This window comes from Barbus barbus, assembly GCF_936440315.1.
Source record: "Barbus barbus genome assembly, chromosome: 24".
Taxonomy (NCBI): domain Eukaryota; kingdom Metazoa; phylum Chordata; class Actinopteri; order Cypriniformes; family Cyprinidae; genus Barbus; species Barbus barbus.
Genome location: NC_136752.1, coordinates 25,082,763 through 25,109,808, shown reverse-complemented (window position 1 = coordinate 25,109,808; position 27,046 = coordinate 25,082,763). Strand labels below are relative to the sequence as shown.

Sequence of the window (27,046 nt, the reverse complement as noted above, 5' to 3'; positions counted from 1 at the left end):
AATGAAAGCCACATGCGTCGGCTCCAGAGTGCATCAGGCCTCAGTGGGCTCGCTTACGCACAGGCAGGGCCTGGGAGAAAGAGACCAGCTTCCCACAGAAAGGCACCGTGCCACGGCCTCTCCTTTAGCGAGCCCCAATGCGAAAATGGTGCACATGGCATGCATTCATTGTACAGGGAACTTTAGCTATGCTGCCAGTACGCATTGTTGAGTACAGCTTGGGGGGTGAGAGCAGAGCTGGTTTAAAGCACAGTGAAGCTTTATGAACACTGATGGGTAATGCAAGGAAACTCTTTTGGGTGCCTTTGGTAAGGTTTACAAAAGCAACACGGAAAGCTTTTTTAGCTTTGTTAAAGCATGTTTCCTTCGAAAAGGATTTTCTGGCATAGCTATCTTAATGAACGCATAGACTACTAGAAATGCAACTACACAGTCACCAAAAACCAGTGTCTAAATATCCATTTTGCTATTGTTCAACATTTTTTTCTGGCCTAGATGATGTCTGTCAAAAAGGAAAGATGTTTCAAGTGATCACTTGATTATAAATATCTTTTTACAGTATGACCAGAAACTGCAAACAAGGTCGATTTTGATTTCATGCCAAAATCTCATATGTACAATTTGCGAGTTTACAGTAAGCATTGGTCCTGGGATGGCTGTAAGAAAGGGATGTAGGAGTGGGTGAGTTGGTTTGGCACACGAGCAAGCTGCGTTCAACAGATTTCTGTGTGGTATTTAAATGTGCTCCGAGCTCAAGCTCTGTCTGCTGTAGGGTGGACCGACATTATGTATATAAAAAAAAAAAAATTAAGATTATGACATTACGTAAAAAAAAATCCCTTATGTAAAAATACGAGAGACAGTAAAAACAGACTAATTACAGGGGATGAGGAGCATTTAAGGGCTTTGTGTGTTCAGGGTGAGGAGAAAGATATCATTTAAAGCCACTCCTTGGGCACTATGGTCAAATCTTGCCCTTTGTGGTGTAACTAGTGTTGGCTGGAATATAAGAGAACGTTAACTTGATATTTCCTGGTGTCGTTTTGCAAATATCGGTTTAGTATTTGGGTTTTACATTAAAAATTCAAATGCAAAATTCTGTCTTCTCATGCCCTTAAAGACAAATCCATCTACAAATCTATTTATCTATATACCCATCTATATATCTCTATCCATCCATCTATCCGTCTATCTACCTACAGTATCTATCTACCTACCTACCCACCTGTCTATCTATCTGTCGATCTATCTGGCTATCTATCCGTCTATCTGGCATAATAACTTACCAGTTCTGATGTGTCAGCTGAGAAGTGGCTGTCGCAATCAGCTCCTTCAAAATAGATGGTCCAAGTTCCCGGAGAGCGTGGATGAGGTGTCAATCGGCAGAAACCTGGAGGATAACGAGCAGATCAGAACACATCCACTAAACGTTAAAACTTTAAATCCATTGGTCTCTCACAGTCTGTGACACGCCTGTAAAAAGATACACTCTCGCTCTCTTGCAAAAAACAAATAGACTGCTGAACACAACCTTAACAAACCACATTCCACTGGCATCACGTCAGCCTTAAACAAACAGACAACAACCTCTGATTCACCATCCACCTGATACGTATTGTGCATACCTCAACTGAGATCAAATGCTTTCAAACTTGTTTAGAATGGCAGCACTCTGTTTATCATCCATACCTCTCTGGCAAAGCGGCTCCAGGAACTCTTGGAATCCGTTGGGAATGTTCCGCACCACGTCACATGAGTAGCCATCCTCGGGCAGTAGGAAAGGCAGCTGGAGGTCAGGGTCCTCTTCAAGCTGTACTTCCCGCCCATCGCTTCGGGCCAGTTCGTCTGCCGTGTTCTCGGCCACAGCCACCACGTGATCAATCAGCTCCTGTGAGCATGAAGGGGACAATGATCATAATGTTACATAAGAACTCTAGTAAAACTTGACATGCTGCTGCTCTTCTCCACCATCTCTGATTTGCTTTGAAGAGCGAGTTTTGGAAAGATGGGGTGCATCTAATTTAGTCTGGGAGATGTTCCAGAACAGCTAACATCAGTTACAGCACATTTTACAGTAATGAGTTTAATATTTCACATCAAACAAGAAAGTCAGATTATGAGAAACCCTGAGGTTAGAGGAAACAAGCAGAGCTACTGTGAAAGTGCAGAACACCTGGTTCGGTTTATCTCAAAAATGACACGTGTCATCAGACCAGGACTACACAGCCAAAATGAAACAGTTCACTCACAGGAGGAATGTAGGGTTCATCAGGAGCGCAGTGGTAGTTGCTCAGCAGAGCGTTAAGCTGCAGAGAGTTGAGCTTGAAGCAGGTGTTGTTGATGTTCTGCACATCTTGCATGGAGTATTTGTCCATGGTGAGGAGAGTTGTTGCCTAGAGACGAGGGGACAGTTACTGGTTCATAGTCCATCTACCTAGGACTGAGGGTTTTAAACCTTTCAGGCCAAGTGCCACCTTCGTTCAAACCAGAACATCCTAGAAGTACCATGTAGACACTACCAATAGTCTCTCCAAGAAAGAATACAGTCTATGTATTACCATATTATACAGACAAATCTATATTAAAATGGTATGTATTACAAATAAGAAAAAGTAAATAAAAATAAAAAAATATTTAATTTTAATAAACATACTACTACCACTAGTAGTTCTACTACTACTACTAAAGTATTTTAGTATTGTATAAATTCTCTGCATACCACAGGTCTCTACAATAATACGATATGTATATAGTTTGTTTGCACTAAATATGCTGTTGGGAAAAATAAAAAATAAAATTTGTCAAAAAAAAATAGAAAGACCTCTTTGTGTGGATGTGCCCACAAGAAAAAGGTTCATAAATGGGGCAAATCATGACTCAATTGAAATCTAACAATGCCAAAACAGTCTTATTAATAAAAAAGGTGTAAATAGTGAAAACACTAAAAGCTGTCTGTAAGGGATTGGTTAGAGTGCAGTAAACATAATTAGTTTAACATATAGCTTAACTTGAATAGCTTAACTATAAATTCAATTCTGTGAAAGATTGATGTATATATTGGCATGTGGTACCTGCACTATGCGACTCAGGTGGCAGTCTGCAGCCAGCTCCAAACCCTGTTTCTCAGCCCACGCCTCGATGTGGCTGAGCTGCTGTCGCAGGATGGCGCCCCAGTAATGCGAGCACAGGCCCGAGTCGGCCTCCGTCACCAGCTTGTTAAAGAGCCACATGTTGATGAAGTGGAAGAGCTGCGAAAAAAGCTGAATGGTGAGGGCCGCATTGACACGGCACCGCCGCAGAAGAGACATGGCGCCCGTTAGCGTGTGGAGAACGTCCTCTGTGGAAAGAGGAAAGTCAGGGCCTTTAATGTAACAAACAGAAACAATACCATCACTCCTGCATTTACTTTACTTGCAATTATAATGGTGCAATGTTAAGAACTACCTCTATTAGCTGGAACAGATATTTATACAAACGTTTGAAAAACATTTAAAATGCATGTTTTTTTTTATATTCTCCTTGAACGCATGTGCTTTTTTTGGTGTGATTTTTTTTTGTGGTTGGTTCCTGATGTGCATCACATTGTTCCTTGTCAAAAGGGTTAGGAAACACTCTTCTAGAGAACTAAAATTGCTACTATATTGCTAAAGATGTTTTACATGGTCCTGGTTCATTTCAGCATATTTCTGTAGCTTAAGATTTTGTCCGACTCTCTAACCATTAGGCCACGACTTGGGGAAGTCGTGGCCTAATGGTTAGAGAGTCGGACTCGTAATCGAAAGGTTGCGGGTTCGAGTCCCCGGCCGGCAGGGATTGTAGGTGGGGGGAGTGAATGTACAGCGCTCTCTCCACCCTCAATACCACGACTGAGGTGCCCTTGAGCAAGGCACCGAACCCCCAACTGCTCCCCGGGCGCTGCTGCAGCATGGCTGCCCACTGCTCCGGGTGTGTGTGTGTGTGTGTGTGTGTGCATTTGTTCACTACTCACTGCTGTGTGTGTGCACTTGGATGGGTTAAACGCAGAGCACCAATTTCGAGTATGGGTCACCATACTTGACAATACAATACGTCACGACTGATACTGCTCTAGTCAAGAGGGCATATACGTCCAATTGTCCAAATCATTTATTTCTAGTTAAGACTACTTAACATTCTACAATGACCATGACAATAAAGAAATTAAGATGTTGTAAGTTCCTGTAAAGAGACTAAAAGATATCACTGTTTTGGGTAGAATATATCTGCTGTTTAGTTCCAAAACCACCACTAGGTGGTCCCATATAGCTTTTTGTCCTTCAACAAAATCCACCAAACTACTCATTTTTATACATGATAGATCAAAAACAGCATCTGTTGATGAATCTTACACAGGTACTGAACTGAATCAATACTGAACTGACTTGAGCTGAATAATGACACCACTGTCTTTGAGCTTCTTTATATGGCAGAATTAGTTTATTCCTTTATCAGTTTATCACTCAAAAGCTGTTCTGTATAAAGCACTATATGAATAAAGGCGACTTGCATCTAAAAACACGAGACTGGGTCTCTGCTCACCTATCTTGGGCCTCTGTGGGTTCTGTTCATCGGGATCCTCCAGGAAAGCTGGCATGTAGTTATTCAGATCCGACTGCAGGCAGTGCACCAGGTATCTGCAGGAACACATTATTTAGTGTCCATATATCCAACATCAAGGGCCTAAAGGTACTTCCTGAAGAATCCCACAGTAAATCTGAGACCTCGCCGCTTCACAAACCGCACGACCAGCACAAAAGCGCAGTTGTTTCAGCTGGTCATTCCAGTGCTTAAAGGAAACGGAGACGCTCCGAACACATTGTTTGTGCTGAAAACCGGCCCCAGGACCGTAACTCTCTCTCATACAAACTACAGCTCAGCCAATACAAGCCAGACCCAAAACATTCCTTACATTCAGCACATCCTGCCGCCTGATAATGGTTACAGAAACACAGTATGAACTTTTTTTTTACAAATCACTTTTGTAATTGACCAATTACAATTAAGCTATGTAATGATCAATTACACTTAAATGGATTGTTTTCACATGTCCTGAAATTTAGCTAGAATTTCATATTTAAAGGTCAAATTTGCATTTTATTTACAATATTTAATTTAAATACATCTTTATTTTATAACATTTTATATAACAAACGTTTTTAATTTAACATTTTATTTACTCTATATTTACACACAAACTACTTGGTTTATATATGATAATATATAATACTGTGTATTTTAATATGCATACACACTTGCATGTATATATTTAAGAAAAATATGGTATGTTCATACATTAAATATATTTATAATAATATAATGACTATAAATATATACACATGTAAATATTTTCTAAATATATACTGTATGTGTGTGCCTTTATATATGCATAATAAATATACACAGTACACTCACATATATCACACAATACACACAATACCTTTTATTTTGGATGTGATTAATCATTGCCCAGCACTATGAATTATATTTTAAAAAATATATAAATAAATTGAAATACGTTGTACAGGATGGCAGCTCACTAGGTTTTGAAACATAGGTAATGTTTAGTATGCATGTGCATGCAAACACTCACTTAAAAGCCATCTGAACCAGGTGAGCGAGGACATCCTGTGCATCTAGCGTGATGCGACTCAGATCCTTGTCCTGTTTGACGAAGTTCAGCAGCTCTGAGGCGTTAGCCATCCAGAAGGCAAGAGCCCCGGCTATATTCTTCTGTTTCTGTAATGCACAGAGATGGGCCGTTACACACACAGCTAAAGCTAAACAATCTGACGTACAAACAACAAAGAAAGAGTTACAGCCATGAGAAGCACTGAGTAGCACTCCCGGGATAGACATGTGCCTCTGCCCAACCCTCCCGGCTTCCGACAACCAGTCACTGCGACCAGACAGAGAAGAAATCATTCACGTGTTAGAGTTAGCTCAAGCTAGGCACGACTGACTGGGAAGCTGCGGTGACTGGTTGCTCTGGATCCCACATTCCTGCAACACAGAGAAGGGATACACACGGCCCAGAAGCAACCGGACCTCTGTGTATACCTGCACACGTCTATCCCACGTGACGACGACAGCAACCCCCCGCCCCAACCCTCCCGAATACGTCATACTGGTCACAGGACGCATCCATAAGAACAATGGCGTTAACCACAGACATGAAGTCAAATGAAAAGGAAATTAAAAGTTTCCAAACAAAGCAAAAGAATATGGGGTAGTCTCTCATCCACACTGAAGTGCAGTAAGCAGAGGTCAAAAATTAAAGATGCCGCAATTAAAATGTTGCCGCAATCAGAGTTTGTTTTTTAGTATCACATGGTCCAGGTTGAGTCGTAATGAGGGGTTATGAACGATTGCGTCCAGCTGTAGGAGGAGGGATTACTTAGTTGGCTTGGGTTGTTTGCTTTCTGTTATGGGGAGATAAAAGAGGCATGGAAGACAGAGCCAAGCCGACAGATAGAACAGAGAGAGAGAGAGAGAAACAGGAAGAATGAGACGCCTCCCTAGCAGTGCGAACTCCTACCTGATCACCTTCAGCAATCTCCTGTACAGATAGTAGGGGTGGGGGGGACAGACATCCGACAGGACAGAGAGAGAGACTGTCAACAACAGCCATGGCATGGACAGAATTCACAGGCATGTAAACACACAGACATTCACGCTCACACAGGACAGGTCACATCATCATCTCGCACTCACTGCTGTATGGGACGTCCGAGTCATCTAGAGCAATTTTACTCGATTTTATAATTAATGCTACAGTAGCTGCTTTTCATGTGACGCCAAGGATGAGATTTACAGGCCACTAGATAAAAGCTCTTTTTTAACTTAAATAATAAATATTTCTTAAGCACCACGTCAGAATTTTAAAATGATTTCTATAAGATCATGTAACACCGAAGACTAAAAGTAATGATGCTGAATATTCAGCTTTGCATCACAATAATACATTACGATAATATAATATAAAGCAGTTCTGTTCAATTCTAATATTACGGTTTTACTGTATTTTTGATCAAATAATGCAGTCTTTGTAAGCATACAAGACTACTTTCAAAAATATAAAAAAATCTTTTGAAAAACAGTGAAAATGTGCTAGTGAAATCATGAAAGGTGAAAAAACTACTTTGTGTCTAATAACTATCAGCAAATGATGGTTATTTTTGTTTTAAGAGAAAACTATGATTTTAAAACTCCTGTTAACAATCAGGATTTGACTAATGATAAACCTACTAAACATTTTGATCTGAGTAGATAAAAAGTTACTTCAAATAACAAAAAACATCCAAATATCTTGTTTCTTGTTTTCTAAGTCTAGGTCCTTAAACGTGAGATTTAAGATTTTGGATTTACCAAAAATTCAGAAAAAGAAAATAAACATTTAAAAGGATTATGACACTAATGTTGTTTTTTTGTTTGTTTTTTTAAGAGACAGGACTGTTTCCATTCATATAGTCCGTTTTCTCATTTTGGATGCTGAACTCCATCTAAAATCTTGTAACAGGAAGTCAGAAAATGGAAGGTTTATTAAAAAACTATTTGCATTTGAAAATTGTTGTCAGACTATGAGATATACAGTTTGAACACCTGGGTGGGCCACACAAAACCCGCAGGCGCTGACCAAATAAGATAAATAAACAGAGAGCATATGGACCTCATTTCTGAACTGTAAAGAGGCGTTTACATAGTTATTTGTGGTGACCAAATGATGAAAGTGAACGTTGGCGATCCAATGAGGCCGAATGCAGTGACTTGACAAAGTCGAGAAAAAAGTTTAACTTTATGCAAATGAGAAACGACTCCTCATTCATGTTACTGTGAGCGATTTCACTGTTCTGTAGAATTTGCCTCTATCCCTAATTTGTAATCATTATCAGTGAGTGTGATTCATGATTCACTGAGTTTGATTCATGCACTGATAATCGGTCTCGTTCATGATATTTACAAGAAAGGTCTGGAGTCAGTACGATTTTTTTCTTTTTCTTTTTTTTGAAGGAACCGAATACTTTTATTCAGCAAGAATGCATTAAATTGATCAAAACTGACAGTAAAGACATTCATAATCTATTTCTTTCTATTCAAAGAATCTTGAAAAAACCAATCAAATAGCTTAAACAAATGCTTTCAACATTGATAATAATAAGAACTGCTTCTTGAGCAGCAAATCTGCATATTATTTCTGAAGGATTTCTGAAGACTGTGCCATTAAATTACATTTTAAAACATGCTGTAACAGAAAACAGACATTTGGAATTATAATATTATTTAAGTTGTATCACATTTTTGATCAAGTAAATGCAGCCTTGGTGAGAATAAGAAACTTCTTTCAAAATACTTTATATATATATATAAAAAAAAAATCCTGCCAACCCCAACCTTTAATGCATATACAAACAGTAATACATATACAAACATTTCTTTCAGAAGCAACAAGAAAATCTTGTAAAAGTCTTATCTTTGTAAAAGTAAATTTTTACATATCAATATGGCAGCTTGGTGACAATCGGAAGCTGTTGAACCAAGCGCTGCTGGGAAAATATAGTGCATGAATCAGGTAAAACAAGGCACAGAGACATAAACACACACACGCACAGACACAGGGGAAACACTGAGTGCAGTAGTTTAAGCACTGTTTGCTGAGGCAATGACCTGAATCGATGAAAGCAGAGTGAAACTAGCTTTAACACTACAACTACAAAAGCATGTATAATGTAACTTCACAGACAAATCTCTACATCAGCGATGTGCCTAAAGTATAAATAATACAGTTATAATATAATAAAGTCACAACTTCCACTGTAAAAAAAATATTCAGATCAATAATTACGATTAGAAGATAATTCTAGTAAAAATTGCCAACACCCACCTGGATAACTCCTTCCATCATGCTCACCATCTTGTTGACAATGGCGATGACCTTGTGCGTTCGCTCAGAGGGGCTGATGTCGGGTCGGTATTGGCTGGACATGACGTAGCGGCAGGTCATGTACAGCACATAGGTGGGAGACAGCTTGAAATGCACCGTTGAGCTGTTGGTGTAGTTAATGATGGCAGATAGGAAGGCATCCTCGGCTACATGGGATAGAGGAAGCAGAGAGAGATTTAACTGGGATGGACCAAGAAGCTCTGACGTATGATTTTAGCATGCAAATTCATTTTAGCATTAAAGTTGCACATGCATATATTTTTGGTTTTGAGCCTGTCATCTGAGCTGTAAACTCCATGTTACTGATCACACTATTATAACTGACAGTAAAAAGCATGTGGAAACATCTAATGTAGTATAATAGTTCATACCAATAGAATTCATTTTGCAAAGTACATGCATGTTTTTTGAAAACATGTTATGTGGATCTTGCTTTTATATGCTGCTCAGCCATATCAGATTCGAAGACAAACCAACATAACACAAAACACGACCATAACATAACCATAACTTAAAATAACAAGACATAACACATAACATGACATTTCATAACGCAACACACCTATAACACAATCACAAAACATGACTGTCATAACACTCAACATATAACCATAACATTTCAAAACATACAACAGATAACATGACACCACATATTTCCATAACAACATATTTCATAACACAACAGATAACATGAAGAAACACATAACATGACACATGAGACACAACATACAAACACAAGACAAAGTAACAACACAACAACAGGTCTTTGTCATCTTATTTTGAGAGGCTTTGAGTTAAATATGAAAACTGTTAAGTGCGAATGAAACATAGTTAGTGATTATCTGCTCTGGGTTGTAATGTGCCAGCGGTACTAGCCTCAGTCCATCCATGCAGCTACACAAGAGGAAATTGCTGGCTTCTGGCATAATACTCACTTCTGCCACCTAATGGCATGGTGAGAACATTAAATATTCTATTATAATTTCTGCAATTTTCTCTTTTTTTTTGGACAGATATATTTTCAGACAAAATTAGATAGATTACAATATAATTTATCTTGAACTGACTTAATGATAAAACCAGTTTTCTAGCAGTCATCAATACTTTCCATCCATTGATGAATTGAGGCAGCAGACCATTAGTGATTTCTATAATTAGCTGGCTGTTTTACTTTATAATCAGCAGAGCCAATAAAAGAAACTACATGAAGGCATTAACCAGGTCAGGTGGAAATACTATGTTGTGTCTGCAAAACCTGGAAAAAGCCAATGACAAAACATGAAAGCAAACAGAACATTAAAAAGCCTCCACACACACCAGACAAATCACATGACCCAGTTCAGATCAGATCGCTGAAATTAAACCAGCACAGATCAATTGGTTTTGCTTTGCACATGGATGTGGTACTCACAGTTTTCCCTGAACTCGATGCTGGCCGGCAGAGTGAGTTCTGGGCCATCCTGGGACCTGCGGGGAAAGAATTGTTGCTCGATGAACCAGTTGAGATAGGACAGTTTGACACCGCTGTCTACAGACGCCCACCGCTCCAGAGACCCCGCTCCTGTCCTGCCATATAACATCCTGTCACAGATGCCAAACTGTGCTGTGTGTGTTTGAATGAGCATTCTCATCTCCACTGGATTATTGATGACAAGACTGAAGCCAGGTGAGCGGCGGGCTCAGGTGTCTCAGGTTCAGACAGAGGAAAGGGGTTAGGTTACATACAGAGACCTGTACCCGGTGCGGACTCCATAGAGACCCTCGCTGACTGATAGCTGGCGTGCACAAAACCTGCTGTTACTAAACAGAGAAAGGAACTAGCATGGCATTGCTTTCTGCGTCATTTACTATATCATTATAGTAAATGACGCAGAAATCATCGTTTTCACATTTCCTTCTCTACCCGTGGAGGAAAATACACAGAATTCTGAATTATGCATTTTTCAAAATCATCCAAATAAAAGATAAATAAAAAGATCACAATAATAATACATTGTGAAAAAAAGGCTAGGATGATTTAATTTAATTATTAACAAAAATAATAAATATTTGACTTTAGTATTTATATAAAAATGGTAAAATAAAATGTATTAAGATCATACTTTTTTACATTTTTATTTTAATGTAATTCATCTTTAATAATAATAATAATAATAATTATCATTATTATTACTAATTTCTAAAAAAAAAAATGCCCCTGGCCTTACTTTGCATTATTCATTTGCATAATTATTTTGATTATTTCCTCTTTCTTTTCAAACATTATGAAGACAACCCAACAGGTTGCTTTTATTTTCTGCCCATTATTCTTAGAAAAATACATAATTAATAATTAAAAGTGTTGTGAAATTAAATAAGGTAAAATATGTTAATGCTACACTTACTTGCAACAAAGAATTAGCCAAAAATATTTACATTTTACTTGGGATGCAAAGGTTAACTATTATGCACACACACACACACACACACACAGTTTTGCATAATCATGGAAAAATGATCAGAACAGTAAAGGCTGACAGGTCAAAACAGTCAAGACATTTAACAAAAATCATTTTTATCAAACTGAATACACACATATAATCTTGTTTTCTTTCTGAAGTATATGGAAATAATGGTACAGAAATATTTTAAATGATTGATGGCCTCAAATCTCATCATGTGAATGTCAGGATTTTACATTTTTTGAAAAAAATACAAAACAAAATTGAAATTGTCAATTTGACCCATCTATGAAAATTAAGCACACAAAGTCAAATAAAATTCTGACCTTCCATCATGTTTGTTAAAATCCTGCTGTTCTCCTCTAATCATGGGTTTCACCAGACCTCTTTCACTGTTTCCTGAGCGCTCCATCTCCAGCTTCCCTGAGCTCTGAAAGCACCAAATATCCCATCAGAGATCCATCACAGCACACACAAACACATGCACAGAGAGCCGAAAGAAGCTGGCAGATGTGGCACCTTGCTTGTAGGGAGAGCGGAGCCACTATGAACGTCCCCGTGAAGGTCAAAGGTCGTCTCTGGGACACTTCTGAGATAGAAAAACAAAAAAAGTGGTGGGGGGGTTAATCATTTCACCAGATGACAAGGAAGTAAACGGTATCAGTGGCCAAACAAACAAACACACACAATATAACCAGCTGCATACACTCTAAAACACACAATTACATAAAACCTGAGCTGAAGGGAAAGTCAAACAAAGGCAGCGGCCCACAGCCTCACGAACACCCGGATACATTTGTGTGTGTTTATGAGCAATGAAGACAATCAATAACATGCCGGCATTCTATCCAGGCTAAATGAATGAGCAGAACCCCACAGCCTAAAGATACACCCGCACAATGTTTCAACAAAATTACTGTAAATTACAAAATTACAAGGCTACCGCGTTCAACAGATGTCAAACAACTGTTTCCAGCTCTTTTCGTTCAGATGTAGAGACATAACATATTCAGGTATCATCTATACTGCAGCTTGGGAGTGGGCAGTACCTCCAAACATTTCCATGACATTCATTACAATTCCAGCTAGAAACGCTTTACATATTAAATAAGCATGTTGTAATATCCATTTTGGATAATCCAGTGAATTAAATACTTTTCAAATGAAATGTACAGTACTTTTTTAGGGAACTTGATGGACATAAACCAAAAGATATGATTATACTGATAATAAATTAAGCCTGGCATCAATGCGAAAACAGCTTCATGTTATGTAACTGTAAACAGTGCAAGTAATATTATAAAATATTACGTTCTGACTCAAAAACAGCCTGTACTGAGATGTACACAGGCATACACAAACAACTTAATTTTTTTATTTTCAAATCGTGTCCTGTTCTGAATTTTCACTTTACTTGAGCTTTCTCACACTTACATGCAAATAACACAGCTGTCCTACTCACTGATAGTACAGATTTATCTACTGCGGTATTAATGCTAAAGCAAGGTACAAAGCAGCAAATCAGAATCATTTCTGAAAAATTCAGCTTTGGCATCACAAGAATATATAACATTTATTTCAAAATATATTTAAACAGCAAACAATCATTTTAAATGAGGGTTAAGGTTAAATATTTATTTTTATAATTTTTTGATCAAATAAATGCAGCCTTGAGCGCAAAAAGCCTATTTGAAAAAATTCTACTGACCCCAAACTTTTGAAAAGTAGCATATATAGAACTTTTCTTTGCATTTACCTGCAGTATGAGTAAACATGCCATCTAGCCTACATGTTTCCACATAACACAAATCAGTAAAATCAGATATTACAAGGACTGAGCCCTTGTCTGATCCTTGCCATCAGCAAGCGTCCATGTCCTGGAATGAGCAGTGCTGTAATCCAGCAGAACATCAGGACATTGGATTAGAGATTCTGATTACCGCCACAAACACGTTCGCAAAGAGACATGTTTTCACATCAAATTAACCTAATTGAACCTAGACATTACGGACAAATGGCCTGAAATGAACGCAGATTTAATTACTGCACATTCACATGCATCCCAATAGGATGCACATTGGATTAACTTTGCATTAAAAGTTGCGTAAAAAAACCCCTCAGAAACCCAAAACAAGAAACAGGAAATTCTGGAAAAGCTTCATAAAAGAAGCAAAACAGGGGACAGCTTACATGTTCTAACAAAGTCATAATCTAATAATATATTTATAATTATTATTATATTATTAGCAAAGCCTTTGAATGATTCTTAACATTTCTTTTTGTTTTTAATCTGTAGCACTTTGGGATTCTGTGTGCATATAAAGTGCGTTACAAATAATTTATTATATCATATTATATAGTTTGGGGATTTTTTAAAAGAAATTAATAGTTTTATTTAGCAAGGATGAATATATATATATATATATATATATATATATATATATATATATATATATATATATATATATATATATATATATATATATATATATATATATATATATATATATATATATATATATATATATATATATATATATATATATATACACACACAGACACGTATACACATAACCAATATTACTTAATAACACAGGAGGTTTCTGAACAAACCTACATGTTTAATTAATGTAAAAAAAAAATGTTTTAATTAGCATTTTATTTAGATAAACACAAAAATACAGTACTGTTAAAAATATCAAAATAAAGCAAAGTTTATAAGAAAGAAACAAAGAAAAAACCTTCATAGTCACCTGATCACTCAAGTGGAGCGTTTATGCTCCATGAAACGCATGTAAAATGTGAATGAACTCACCAGGACAGCTCTACATCCCTCTCGCTCCTGTCTAATATGTTTAACAGTGAAGAGTGTGTGTTGGTGGGAGCGTCACTACACTCCGCCCTGTCTCAAACATACTGTTTCTCTCTGAAGTGACACTGGGACACACCCCTCTCCGACCCACGCTCATCAGATTATAGTCTCTCTGCGCCTGTGGCCAACATAACCTTCCGCTCACCCTCTCCCTGTCACTCTCCCAGGCTCTTTTCCAAGCGTTCTCACAGTAAAGGCTGCATTTAACACTACAAATCTGACAGGACGGTCACTGCAGAGAAGATCCAAAACCTGTGAAACTCCTGTTGCCATGGTAGCAGAGCATCCCATAACACAACTCGCACTGGTCGTTCAGAGAGACGGCAGAGTTACACACACACGCATCATGAAGTGAGAACAAACCAGAACACGCATGCAAGACACTTAGACATCGAAATACTGCCATCTAACGGCTCCACAAGTACAAAACACCTCATGAGCAACTGTGACATCTTTTTCCACTTTTGAAGAATTTTGACATTAACTTATAATGTTATTCAACCTTTCTTGCACCACAGAGGCATTATTTTGTTTTTTCATAATCACTTTCAAGTCTCACAGCATCCCATGGAACTAAACCATCTGTTTTTGCAACTGTACCTTTAAGATTACTATTTTCACCCAGATACTGGTGTCAAAACCTAATGAATATTCTGCATTGTCCTGTGACATGTGTTAACTGTGTCTGTAAAGAACCTGCATATCACTAGAACTCTTATTAAAGCCTGAATCAAAACTTCAAAAACATACTATTAATCACAAAATCCTGAAAAAATGACAATAAACAGGCTCTCCTAAACTGGACTTAAATGTAGCACTGGAAAGTTAGATTACTTTAGGTGAATCGCATCATACAAATGATTCATCTGAATCAAGCGATTCAAAAGAATGATTCACCAATTCATTCCATGATCTGCAGAAGTCAGAGATGTTTTATGCATAATTTTTATAGTTAAACGTGGCTGTTCAACATGTTTTTGAAGTCAAAGGATCAGAAAACTGTATGAGTTCAAATCTTTCTGGACACACAGGTTATATTTGCTTTTCAGCTCTATTTGGCTGAAAAAATTACTCACCCTGATTTGTGTCTGCCCTTCATCATGGGCCCTGGGTCTCTCTTGGACATGCTGTGGTCATAGCTGGGGTCTACGAATTTGAAGACGTGAGTGGCTCCGAACTGGACCGTCACGCCGCTGCGCAGAACCGTAGTGTCGGATATCCGCTGTCCATCCACGAACGTCTCACCATCCAAACTGATAGGGATCACGGTCACTAGCCCGTCCGCATGCATCAGGTCACAGTGGTGAGTCAGAATCCCAGGCCCAAACAGCTGCGGTGCGGAAAAATCAGGGATGTGTTTTTAAACACATTTTTACTGTTCTACACTACTGCGCTGAAGTTGTCATTTATGCATTTTCCTTACCTGAATGTTTCCATCTTCACTTCGGTCAGATCCGACCTCAGTGACGCTGTGCTGTAGTCGGTAAAGTTTGGGTTTATCCCTGGAGTCTGACCCATCTGCAGAGCAGCCACAGAGCAGTGAGACACACATTTAACTCACACTCAATTCAAAACATGCACACTTGCACAACCCATTAGGTTCACTTCTGTGTTTTAGGCCATGTAATTAAGAATACGCAAAACTACATGTTTCTAAATTCGTCTAGTCAATGGGCTAATTAACCTACTGTGTAATTAGGCTGTTTTCGATCCTGAACTTAACGATGCAACTCCTCCGAGAGGGTTTTCCAAGGTTGTACAGTATGCTAATTAAAGCACTGCCACTAAAAATACACCACCATTCAAAAGTCAATGAGAATTGTTTTTTAAACAAATTAATACTTCTATTCAGCAAGAACACATCAAAATGATAAAAAGTGACAGTTATAATGTTACAAAATAATTAAATGCTATTCTTTTGAACTTCTCCATTCATCAAAGAAACCAGAAAAAAATGATCACAGTTGCCACAAAAATATTAAGCAGCACAACTGGGTTTTTTTTAAACACTGTTAATAAGAAATGTTTCCTAAGCAGCAAATCATCATATAAGAATGATTTCTGAAGCATCATGTGACACTAAAGACTGGAGTAATGATGCTGAAAATTCAGCTTTTCCATCAGAGGAATAAATTACATTTTAGAAAATATTTAAATTTAAAAAAGTTATTTTAAATGATAGTATTTCACAATATTACTTATTGTATTTTTGGTCAAATAAATGTAGCCTTGCTAAGCATAAGAGACTTCTTTCAAAAACATTTAAAAAATCTTACTGACCCCAAACTTTAGAATGGTACTGCATATAAATACTGACCTCACTAATCAACTAGTTGGTTGTTAAATGACTAGTTGACCCTCATGATACAGTCATGGCCAAGAATATTGGCACCCTTGGTAAATATGATCAACGAAGGCTGTGAAAATTAATCTGCATTGTTGATCCTTTTGAACTTTTATAAAAAAAAAAAAATTAAAAAAAAAAATCACAAAAATCTAACCTTTCATTGGATAATAATGATTTAAAATGGGAGGAAATCTCATAAAATAAATGTTTTTCTCAAATACACGTTGAACACAATTATTGGTACCCCTAGAAATTCTTATGATTAAAATATCTCTGAAGTATATTCCTATTCATGAACATGAACATGAAATTATTCAGCCAAGGCTTCCTGTTTCACAGAAATATGAATAGGAGGGAAAACAAAGCACAAATTCCCTTAATCATCCATCACAATGAGAAAAACCAAAGGATATATTTGTAATGTGCAGCAAAAGATAATTGAGCTTCACAAATTAGTGAAGTGGTTTAAGAAAAGAGCTAGAGCAGTGAAAACTCCCATTTCCACCATCAAGACAATAATTAACAATTTCCAATCAACATAAAAGGTTATGAAACTGCCCGGAAAAGGACATGCGTCTATATCGTCCTAATGCACGATGAGGAGGAGCGTTTGAGTGGCTAAAGACTCTCCAAGGACCCAAACAGCCCCTACATCACCACATGTTGTTTGGGAGGGTTTCAAAAAAATTCTCCTAACTCATCCAAAAACAAACTCCAGCATATTCAGTTATCAGACACAACTGGAACTTCAAATGGGACTGTCTTCTATGGTCAGATGAAACTAAAAAATTAGCTTTTTAGCAGCAAACCCTCAAGATGGGTTTGGTGAACACGGGGATAAAAAGTGTTCAATGAAATATACTGCTGTATTTTTGATGTTGTGGGCCTATATTTCTGCTGGAGGTCCTGGACATCTTGTTCAGACACATGGCATCATGGATTCTATCAAATACCAACAGATGAAAAAATCAACAAGTGACTGATTCTGTTAGATATCTTATAATGGGCCATGTTTGGATCTTCCAACTGTACAATAATCCAAACACAAACCTCAAAAACAACACAAAAATGGGTCACTGAGCACAAAACCAAGCTTCTACTGGCCATTCCAGTCCTCTGCCCTGAACCCTGTAGAAAATGAGTGAGGTGAACTGAAGAGAAGAAGCACCGTCATGGAGCTGGGAATCTAAAGGGTCTGGAGTGATTCTGGATGAAGGAATGGTATCTGATCTCTCGTCAGGTGTTTTCTAACCTCATCAGGCATTATAGGAGAACATTTAGAGCTGTTAAACTGGCAAACGGAGGTTTCAAAAAGTATTGAATAAAAGTGTGCCGTTAATTGTGGCCAATGTGTTTTAGAGAAAAACATTTATTTCATAATGATATTTCCCCCCATTTTAAATTCTTATTATCCAATGGAAGGTTAAGACTTTTGTGAATTTTTTAAATAAAAGATCAAAAGGATTAACAATGCAGGTTAATTTTCACAGCCTTCTTTGATCATATTTACCAAGGGTGCCGATATTTTTGGCCATGACTGTATATCCTTGCTAATAATCTTCATGTACCTTCCATGAATACTGTACAAAAACTAAATCGGAAATTTCTATTGTCGGAAATTTTAATTTGATCAGAATTCTTGCAACTTGCTGAGAAACAATGAACTTTTATAGGAAATCCTGGGTTATAAATGATGATGGAATGGTTAGGTTTGTACTATAATTATTAGATTAGTGAGATGATTGGCAATTAGGAGTCGCAAGCAAAATGCAAAGCACAAACAGAAGTAAGGAAATAAGGCTTAAAACATGACAGTGCGTGTCAAAATATCATCATAATACTGGTGTTAGAGTCCCTTTTGTATATATTTTGGGCAAAGTATTTTGTTCAGTCAATGAAAGCCTGAGACAGCCTAGGCGACTTTATAGAGTTATTTTATGACATTTTGTTAAATTAAAAATAAAAATACTTTTTTTTTCTTTTGAATAACATGCACAAAAAGACCAGGAACGTGCATTAAAAAAGTAAATAGAGTCAATTTTAATGTCATGTTGGCTTATAGGCAAAGACCTCTTCTGCAGAAGAGTTTTATAGCTTCTCTTTCAAAGTGTGTTTCAGAGAGAGAGGTAGAGTAGGGAGGGTGGGAGGTGCAGGCTGGTTTGTGTTACCTTCATGATGGCGGTAGTAGTAGGCATAGTGACTCCCTCGCCCTAGGATGGGACGCATGCACAGGAGCCAGGAGCAGACAGAACGGCGGGACACACGCCGACACACGCCAGAGAGAGAGAGAGAGAGAGAGAGAGAGAGAGGAGAGAGAGAGAGAGAGAGAGAGTGAGAGAGAGAGAGAAAGAGAGAGCGAGACAGACAGACAGAGAGAGAGAGAGGAAAAGCCAGAGAGTACCAAACGCAGCAAGAAAGAGAAAAAAGTGCCATAAGCAAGTGGTCAGTCTGTCAGCGGACACACACTCCAGAGAGGAGTGAATATGTCAATCAAATCTCAATTTCCAAGGCCCAGAGAACCCTCACGACCAATTCTACACCAGACAACAGCATGTCGCAACATGACAAAACCATAATTCTCCCATTATAATCAACAAAACGGTCTACACTAGAAGCAGTCCGGCTGAATGTGGAATGTGTGGTTTCTTTTTTTCGGGTTAACAGTTAGTCCAGCCATATTTTGTGTCCATTAAAAATAATTTGATTTGGTATGATTTTTTTATTTGACTCATGATGCAACTATATATATATTTTAAAAAAAAAATACTAAAAATATATAATATAGTAAATATAATTTAATATGAGTATTTTATGAGTATTTCTTCCCTCTTTATATATTATAACACAATACAATGTAATATAAAATAATAAATTAAATGTTGAGTATATAAATCATTTTTAAAAATAGCAAAAATGCATATTAAATAATGTAATATACCGTAATATAATATCTAAAACTTGTTCTTATACATCAGGGCTTGACATTAAGCATTCTCATGTGGCTGTCCTTCGGACAAGTAAATTTGTCATTTACTTGTCCGAGTATAACAGTTACTTGCCCGGAGAGAAAAAAATCTATTTAAATTGAGTTATAAATATAATTATTTATTGTAGTTATACAAAACATTTAGTTTATTTAGTTAGATTTTTCTTTTTAAATGAAATAATGAACAAAATAATAAAGTGTGATAATACTATTATATTTTAAAATAAAAAGGGAGTATTAAATACAAATACATTTATTTTGTAGTAAACTTAAAAATAAAATGCTAATATTTACCTCTTTTATATACACATATATATACACATATATACATACACACACACATATATATACATATATATGAATTTTCATCATTTTCAAACTTAAATTTAAATTTTTTAAATTAGAGTTAAATTTATTCAGTCAGTTAGTATAATAAGACATTTGGGCTGTTACCAAACAAATGAAATCAGTTTAAAAAAATTAATCTTTGCAATGCAGAGGAAACACAGAAGCTGCATCTGAAGTGGAATAGATATATTTACCCACTGTTAATGCAGCGCTGAGGAATGCTTTAATCTGCAGTAACAAATGAATAATGTTTTGATTCATAAAACTTTGAATACTGATATTTGAAATTATTTAAAAAATAAAATAAATACTGTAAATGTGAAATTAAAACCACCAGCAGGTGGCATCAAGTCACTGTTAATAAGTGAGTCATTGCGATTGAACCGAATCATTTAAACAGTTGATTCATTCAGGCACCAAACACCATCATGTTGCTCAGAAACGCAAAACAGTGCTGTGGCTGTGTTTGGAGTTATTTTTGTTGGTGAAATAGTGCAAAAATAGGCAATATGGTGTCTAAAACGTAAGTCTCTTAATGTTAACTTAAATGTAATCATGATGATTTCTGAAGAAAAAAAAAAAAAAACCGCACTCGATCTTCGTGTGATATTGTTTAACTATATGAAATGATATAAATATGTACATTTTCTGCCCCCATATCTTGAATTTTCTGATCATTCTTCATGCATTTTAATACTGAATCATGAAGTGTAGCACTCTGTAGGTGCGTTTTGGTTAATTCTTGCAATATACTCGTTAAAACAACAATTACGAAATTATCGCACACCCTTATAACAAAGGCTATATATAATGTAATATTATATCATAGTAATATATTATATATAAAATACATAAAATTGCATATAAATACATAGTACATAGTATATTAAATAAAAAGCTAAAATGAATAATATCAAATATACCGTAATATAATATTTAAACAAAATAAATTGTTTATATTATTAAACAACAAAATAATATACAGTAATTGAATATAAAAACAATATAATACAGATAAAATTTGTAGAAACTGAAATATGTTTCTATATTATAAAATAACTCATGCAAAGTACAATTTTTTTTACTAATGATTTGGGAGGGCTTTGTAAATAAAACAACAACCATCATCCAATTAATTGTTCCTGAAGTTATCATTGATTGATTAGCAAACTTTTAGAAGTGATGTGAAGCTTTAATGCTTTCATTATATATAGACAGCCTTTAGTTTTTGTCTTTGCAATGCGACGTGGATTGCCTCCAGTATAGACACGGTGTCATTACACATCAGGAAAGTTCCTGCTCAACCTTTTGCACTTAAAAAGCATTTGTTATAAACGCAGTGACAGGGTTAGTTGTGGGCTGTAGCAGGGGGAGGAACAGTATGCAAGCAGCAGTTAGACTGAGAGACAGCGTTAGTGAGGGTCAGATCTAGATGATGTGAAGTTTCAACTCTAAAAAAACAACTTGAGTGAAACTAAGGTATATTTTAAGGGATCTCACTAGCTGACTCTACAGCGGTCCAGATACTGAACTCATTTGTTGGCCATAGCTCTACTCATGCGTGAATGTCAGCGGGCAATCGGTGGGCCGCTCTTCACAGCTGTCACATTAGTGCAACTGAAACTCTAGCGCAGGCTTAGATCAACACGACTGATCCAGGAACAGTTCTGCTAGCATTCAATGACTCACAAAGGCCTCTGCTTCTGCTCTAAAGTTCCTGGAAAGAAGATGTGCTGTCACAGTTTATGTTTGTGTGTGTCACCTGGGCTCAGTTCAACCAGGTAGGGCAGTTTCTCAGGAGGAATGGATCCGTGAGGCGGCCCCATCCTGTTGTCAGGTTTACGTCCTTTCCTTGGAGCGTAGTCTGGAGGACGCTTTTTCAACTGGAATACTAATGCCTCTGTGAAATTGACATAACAGTAAATCAAAGTCAACAGGGGGCGGTATAACATGGTGTAAACGAGAGGCTCTTGTATTACACTCATTTAAATGTGTTAAGCATGTAAAATTAACATAAATGTGACCCTGGACCACAAAACCAGTCTTAAATGTCAATTTTTTGAAATTGAGATTTATACATCATCTGAAAGCTGAATAAATAATCTTTCCATTGATGTATGGTTTGCTATGATAGGACAATATTTGGCCGAGATACAACTATTTGAAAATCTGGAATCTGAGGGTGCAAAAAAAAGTCAAAATATTGAGAAAATCGCCTTTAAAGTTGTCCAAATGAAGTTCTTGGCAATGCATATTACTAATCAAAAATGAAGTTTTGATACATTTACGGTAAGAAATTTACAATATCTTCATGGAACATGATCTTTACTTAATATACTAACGATTTTTGGCATAAAATATTTTTTTTTAATTTTGACCCATACAATGTATTTTTGGCTATTGCTACAAAAATACCCCAGCGACTTAAGACTGGTTTTGTGCTCCAGGCTCACAAATAGAATATAAAAATGCATCTACACTACATTTCAAAAGTTTGGGAGCAATAAGATTTATTCTTTTCTTAAAAAATATAATTTTTATTGAGCAAGGATGCATTAAATTGATCAAAAGTTACAGTAAATACACTTGTGTTACAAAATATTTATATTTCTATTTATTTTTGAAGTATCCTGAAAGAAAAATATACCCGTTTCCACAAAAATATGAGGAAGTACATTATCAACACTGATAACAAAAAATTATTCCGGAGCACCCAATCAGCATATTAGAATGATTTCTGAAGGATCATGTGACACTGAAGTCTGCTGGAAATTCAGCTTTGTATAACAGGAAGAAATTATACTTAAAATAGATTTAAATATAAACAGTTCTTGTAAATCGCAATAGTTCCAAGTATTACTGTTTTTACTGTAATTGATCAAATAAATGTAGCCTTTGAGCGCAGAAAAACTTTTTAAAACAAAACATCAACACATTTGAAAGATGTTCCAAAAAGCTACAAAATTTGTCCAAAAATTGTCTTAAGAAATGGCATGTGGCTGACCTTTGTCACTTGTCCAGTCTCTGAGGATCTGCAGAGGGCAATCTGTGTCGTCTAGTACGATCTCCTTCACTGGTTTATCATTTGCATGAATCACCTGCACAAAGCAAACATGCACACACTTTCAGAGTCTTAAAAATTCAACTTTATTACCCAAAGAACTAGACTTCTTTGGCAAAGCATGCAAATATTTCACAGTGCGCACTCCAGGCAGGCATTAGACACCTGTTTTAGTGACAGATACACGCTCCCTGCCATGATTTAACAGCAGTTTTATGGGCGAGCTGTGTATGTAATTAAAATAGGCCAGAGTGATGGGAGAGGATATTTCAATGCCACAGAAACTCTCAGTGTGATTGGCTGAGACGGCGTCTGAAAAGAGCTGGTGAGCAAAAGCGCAAACAGCCCAAGGTTGACCGTTTTGTACCAGCGATGTTTGTCATTCGCTGACAGCAGATTAGACCGGCCACTTCAAGCACTTCCTGCTCTCCACCTCTACACTTCCTCTTCGTCCCCACGTATATCTAAACGTGCGCAGGCGGGGCACCTTACAACTGCACAATTCAATAACTCTCAGCAAGGGTGAAGCAGATGTCAGCTCCTGGCTTTAATCTGGAAGACAAATCGTGCAGTGGACTGATGAAATAGGCGGGATTTGATCACAGGAGGAGGAGGAGGGGTCCACGGAGAGAGCCGGACACGGCAGAGACGTTCAATCAGCTTAATAACTCTACAGCAGACACACATGGTATACGGAAGAAACTTTCACCGATTTTCACAGAATTGAAAAGTCCATGATTAATGATTATTTTACATGCCCCATGCTCATCAGTTATATTTGACTTAATTCTCAGCTACAACACATTTTACTAGGGATGCCCGATATTACAATTCTGGTAAACACCCATAATTATTTAAGCATCATTATAACAGTACAGTATGAGAAAAAATGAATACACATTTAACAGAGTTATTAAATTATTAATATAAAAAAAAAAAAAAAAAAAAACTTAGTTGCCATTAGATGACGGCAAATCTGAACTAAATGTAATCTATATCATGACATAGTATCAAAATATTGTCCATCCCTTCATTCTTCCATGTTAAAATCCATCCTTCAGATTTTAAAAACACTTTCTGACAGAGCTGCATTTATCATAGGGAAGTACAGCTCCCTGAAAGCATTAGAAAACGAACAGTGTTAAACCTCACCTGAGCAATGCAGTAATCTCTGGGATTTTCCTTCTCCAGCCCGTATTTCTCCAGAGCCTCGGCCACAGCAAAGTCAGCCATATCAGTAGTTGAGAGCAGGATGGTTTTGTAGGGAATGTTTGGCTTCAAACTATCGGCGTAGATCCTCAGAGTCCCTCCTAAAAGAGAGAGATAGTGTGAAAGATAATTAAGAACTAATAGTGTAGCTTAGCAACAGACCGATATATCAGCGAGGCCAATTAATCAGATGATACCTGGCTTTTCGAGATTACTAAAATTGGCTGATAATACAAGAGAATTAAGAACAAATAGCCGCAGATTAGTGGTAGAGCGATATATATCGGAGAGGCCAGTTAATCAGAATTGGCTGATAATCATGCCCATTAACTCCATGCACAGCTACCTTGTGTCAGATCCAATGTCTAAAGGCAGGCCGATATAAGGGCAAGGCCTTTACTGATGGACAAATAAATGAATAATGGAGATTTAGGGTACCAGCATTAGCACAGAAAATATTCCTCTTAATACACCATCCTATGTTCTGAATTTTTTAGCTGTGCCCAATGTAGGTTGAAAGTATTTTATTAGTATGGCAGCACACACAGTGTGAGAACTCAAACATCCCCAATACTGGGATCTAACCCCAGCCGCGTGCTCGACTAAGCCTCTTTAACCAGTTCACACACTGCTTAACTCTTGCCGGACGGAGTGAATGTGATGAGTAACAGGGAGCCTTTCTATGTATGTCACGCTAAGAATTTGCATCTGGTCTAAACCCTCGGCTGCAGACATACATTATTATCCTGATTACATAAGCTTGGAAAATCTAAATATCCATGTCTGTCCAGGACAAAAAGGCTATTTAGGCGTCAGTGTGAACAGAGCAACGAAATAAAGTTTTATGTTGAGGTCTGGAATGGGTTTCCTCTTGAAAGTAGGTGGTTCCAACAAGTGCACTGGTTTAGTGCTCTCATTATATAATTACAGTTTAAACTACTGACATCATAGCCTATTTTACATGAAAAACAAACACCAAGCTATTTTTTCATCAAACAGTCTCTAGACACACATGTAGAGCAATCAAATTTGTCTATTTATCTTCCAGAAAAGCTCGATGACCATAGATTTAATTCTTATAATGCACCAAAACTAAATGTGCACGATTATTTTATGCTAATGTCTGTGTTCTGTTCTGAATGAATTACTTTTGTTGCTTAGTTTCCATATATGGTCATAAGATTTCCATATGCAAATGTTCTCTGTTATGATTGGCTAGGCTCTTTGCATGTGAAATTAATAACAAGGCCTCCTGCTGAATCACTTAGGAGTTGATATGTAAATCCAGGCAGTTGTATGTCAGTGTAGATTATGTTCATGTATTAGAGGCATACAAACCTGAATCCGGTCGACCGTCTCCGCTGCGGAATTCTTGCATCCTCTTCTCCAGCTTCTGCTGTCGTCTCCTCTTCATCACCACCTCGGGGTTAGAAATGGTCCTTGTGAAACTGGTCTCTGGCATGTCTTTATATACCTCAGCAGCCAACCTTGAGTTCTCTCTATCAGAAAGAAAGACAAAAGTCAGTCAATTAATTCTACAGAAAAACAAACCAGAAATGTCCTTTCACAAATGATTAGGACAAGAGAGACAAAAAACTGAATGGATTTAGTTTTAAAGATGCTCTTATACAATTTCTTGCTAATATCCCTTTTAAATGGACTATTGCCTTTATGTGCATGTCTATCATACAAGCCGAATCAGTTGATACGCCTCACCCATCCTCGCGGTTCAGTGTGAGATCGTCTCCATCTGGAATTCTGGAAAAGGCCTTCTTCTCTTTCTTCTTCTCCTTCTTGGACAGTGTTCTTTTGAAGTTCTGGATCACCCCCTCCTTTTCTTTCTCAGGGCCATTTGTCAGTGTTCTCTGGTGGAGAGATCAAGAGGAAAAATAAAAGAGAGAAAAATTGCAGTGGGATATCATGCGGAGTAGGCTACGACTCGGTTTAGAAAATTAGAATGAATTCTTAGCATCTGCTTTAATGTTTATTTGTCTTTCGCTTAGCGGAAATTTATTTTGGATGTTTAAAAATGAAACCGCATCACTTGTTTTATTTTAAAAAAAATATATATATATTTTTTTAAATGCATTAACTTATAATTTTTCATTTTTTTTTTTTATTTGAATGATTTTCAAATAATAAATGATTTTCAAATACCCCCCCCGGAATCACTCGTAGCACTTTATTTAACTGCTTTTGCAGTTTTAAAAATCTATTTATTTGTAATGAACACACTGAAGTGATTTTTACATTTGATCATTTGTTTTTCGATGGCTATATGAATGCATTTGTTTAGATGTAAAATGATAAACGTAATGCATTATCTGTTTCTTTCTAGGCTATTTGTTCCTATACTGTTTTTTCATCTGTTCTTATTTATAATAGGAAAGATAAAATAAAACCGCTATATTGTGATTATTAATACTATTAATAAGAAAAGAACTGGCCTAATTATTAATAAGAAAATAACTGGAGGAAAACTTTATTCTTTCTCATAATCAACCTTGCTAACTTGATATCGATTTTAAATGGGTGTCCGATTCCAAAAATATTATACATCATTTTGAAGGTCTTTTAATGGAGAATGTGAACATAAAAATAAAAACAAATTTTTCAAATGTGCTCTCCTCGTTTTGTCAGCACAGGTCACGTTATTCTCGGGAGGAAGCACGTGTGGAGGCAGCTGACAGGCTAAACGCGAGGTGTTTCTCCGTTTTGAAACAGGCTGTTACAGGCTGACACTTAGCGCTGCCTTCACTTCAGCTGAGTGATACTATTATTACTGTACATTAAACGGTATGCTTTACTTGTAGGTCGAACATTTCT

The 27,046-nt window shown here is 36.9% G+C and overlaps 1 protein-coding gene across 9 annotated transcripts in view; it reads right to left on the bottom strand.

Annotated features, from left to right (window-relative positions):
• The window catches only part of LOC306844254 (afadin-like), a 114,278-nt gene that overhangs the window by 33,236 nt on the left and 53,996 nt on the right, over nt 1–27,046 (bottom strand). For 7 of the 9 annotated variants that reach the window (XM_079376241.1, XM_079376243.1, XM_079376246.1 and 4 more), the window contains 18 exons: nt 25,937–26,085; nt 25,559–25,719; nt 24,164–24,321; nt 22,955–23,048; nt 21,713–21,850; nt 15,693–15,787; nt 15,346–15,599; nt 11,917–11,986; nt 11,724–11,827; nt 10,368–10,423; nt 8,897–9,102; nt 6,554–6,574; nt 5,609–5,754; nt 4,558–4,652; nt 3,072–3,337; nt 2,250–2,393; nt 1,690–1,888; nt 1,287–1,390 (listed from right to left, as the gene is read on the bottom strand). In XM_079376241.1, the coding sequence (XP_079232367.1) occupies nt 1,287–1,390; nt 1,690–1,888; nt 2,250–2,393; nt 3,072–3,337; nt 4,558–4,652; nt 5,609–5,754; nt 6,554–6,574; nt 8,897–9,102; nt 10,368–10,423; nt 11,724–11,827; nt 11,917–11,986; nt 15,346–15,599; nt 15,693–15,787; nt 21,713–21,850; nt 22,955–23,048; nt 24,164–24,321; nt 25,559–25,719; nt 25,937–26,085 (2,460 nt within the window). The remainder of the gene's footprint in view (nt 1–1,286; nt 1,391–1,689; nt 1,889–2,249; nt 2,394–3,071; nt 3,338–4,557; nt 4,653–5,608; nt 5,755–6,553; nt 6,575–8,896; nt 9,103–10,367; nt 10,424–11,723; nt 11,828–11,916; nt 11,987–15,345; nt 15,600–15,692; nt 15,788–21,712; nt 21,851–22,954; nt 23,049–24,163; nt 24,322–25,558; nt 25,720–25,936; nt 26,086–27,046) is intronic. The other 2 variants (XM_079376245.1, XM_079376249.1) reach the window with 1 other exon arrangement.